Source organism: Mastomys coucha, unplaced genomic scaffold, assembly GCF_008632895.1.
Source record: "Mastomys coucha isolate ucsf_1 unplaced genomic scaffold, UCSF_Mcou_1 pScaffold16, whole genome shotgun sequence".
NCBI classification, from domain to species: domain Eukaryota; kingdom Metazoa; phylum Chordata; class Mammalia; order Rodentia; family Muridae; genus Mastomys; species Mastomys coucha.
In genome coordinates this window covers 38,345,500-38,346,869 of record NW_022196898.1, presented here as the reverse complement: position 1 = coordinate 38,346,869, position 1,370 = coordinate 38,345,500, and the positions used below count along the sequence as shown (strand labels likewise).

At 50.8% G+C, this 1,370-nt stretch overlaps 1 protein-coding gene across 1 annotated transcript in view; it reads right to left on the bottom strand.

Moving 5' to 3' along the window:
* The window catches only part of Pmvk (phosphomevalonate kinase), a 9,621-nt gene extending 8,810 nt beyond the window's left edge, over positions 1-811 (bottom strand). The window contains exon 1 of the mRNA XM_031374529.1: positions 526-811. Within this exon, the coding sequence (XP_031230389.1) occupies positions 526-620 (95 nt within the window). The 5' untranslated portion in view covers positions 621-811. The remainder of the gene's footprint in view (positions 1-525) is intronic.
* Between the last annotated feature and the right edge of the window lie 559 nt (positions 812-1,370).

Sequence of the window (1,370 nt, the reverse complement as noted above, 5' to 3'; positions counted from 1 at the left end):
CACACACACACACACACACGCCAGGTCTTAGCTCCTAAGTGCCCCTGCACCTGTGACATGGAATTGCTAATACCACTATTTGGTAAAGAAGCTAAGTGGGTTAAATGAGATGATATAGACGCACAACGCCTCGCATAGAATATTCCAGGGTGTTCTGGGTAGATTCTCTTTGGAACAGACACACTCAGGACGTGGACTTGAAAAACCCTTTACAGTCGTGTTAGTCTCCTTATCTACACCAGTTACCTCACACCACAGTCATCAAACAGGAACGGTACGTTAAGGGTGCCTGGATAGTTATAGTAATTCATGTTTCCTGAAAACAGAGCTACATCTTCATAGTTCTGCAGAGGCAGTCCCACTTTGAGGGAGACATGTACAGGCTGCTGTTTTACTGACCGTGAGGATCTATCTTCTCCTGCCCTGCGTCATCCTGTCCCTCCTTGCCCTCAACGAGCTCCCTCCAGCAAGCCCTCCATCACTAGCGAAAGCGTCCTTCCTCGGCTTCCCTGCCCCCGCGGACACCTGCTCTGCAGCCTCTCGGTCACGAAGTCCTTCCCGGATTTTCTCTTCCCGCTAAACAGCAGCACCAGACGCGGGGAGGCTCCGAGTGGGGCCATGGGGCCAGCAAGCTTCACCACGCCTAACGCTGACACTTCGGACCCCTGAAATACAACCAAGCACAAAGTGGATCCGCCCAGCAGGAGCAGAAGGGAGGAGGGATCCTGTCCCTCCTCCACACTACACAGCTCAAGTCGAAACCAGCGCGCGGAGAAAGGGCGTAGAAACCGGAAGGGAAAGAGCCCGGCAGCCTGGTTTCTAAGAAGTTTCCCCCTGCGCCCCCCCCGCGGGCAGCACGCACTTAGAACAGTCCACGCCCGCCCAGATGTGACGTCACGACCCCGCCTTCTCGGCTGATAGCCTGAGCCCAGAGTGGCACTGCACGTGGAAAGACTAGCCTCACGTTCCCTTCTACACAACCGGGCAAACATAAAGATAAAAACAATAATGTGAAAGGAATTTTCAAATCTGCCTTTTAATTTGTACGTTATAATTCATGCTCTAAATCAAGTATGTGTTTGCCCCGCACTAAAAATAGCTCTTTCCAAAGAAGTAACCAGACAATGACATGATAGGGTGTGTTTCTTAACGTCATAGCGAGGGAGGGGCGTATTGAACAGCATGCTATTTCACTGTTGAAAAGGTTTTGTAACTGCTGAAACCGCCAGCCAGAACTAAGTGATCTCTTCTTTAGCCGTATCCTCCTCTCCAAAGCTTTTCAGAATCTCGAGGAAGAACATCGGTGACATTAGTAGCTTAGGTTAAGAAGGAGCTTTGACGCCACTCTGAACAAGATTTCCTCCGGAGAC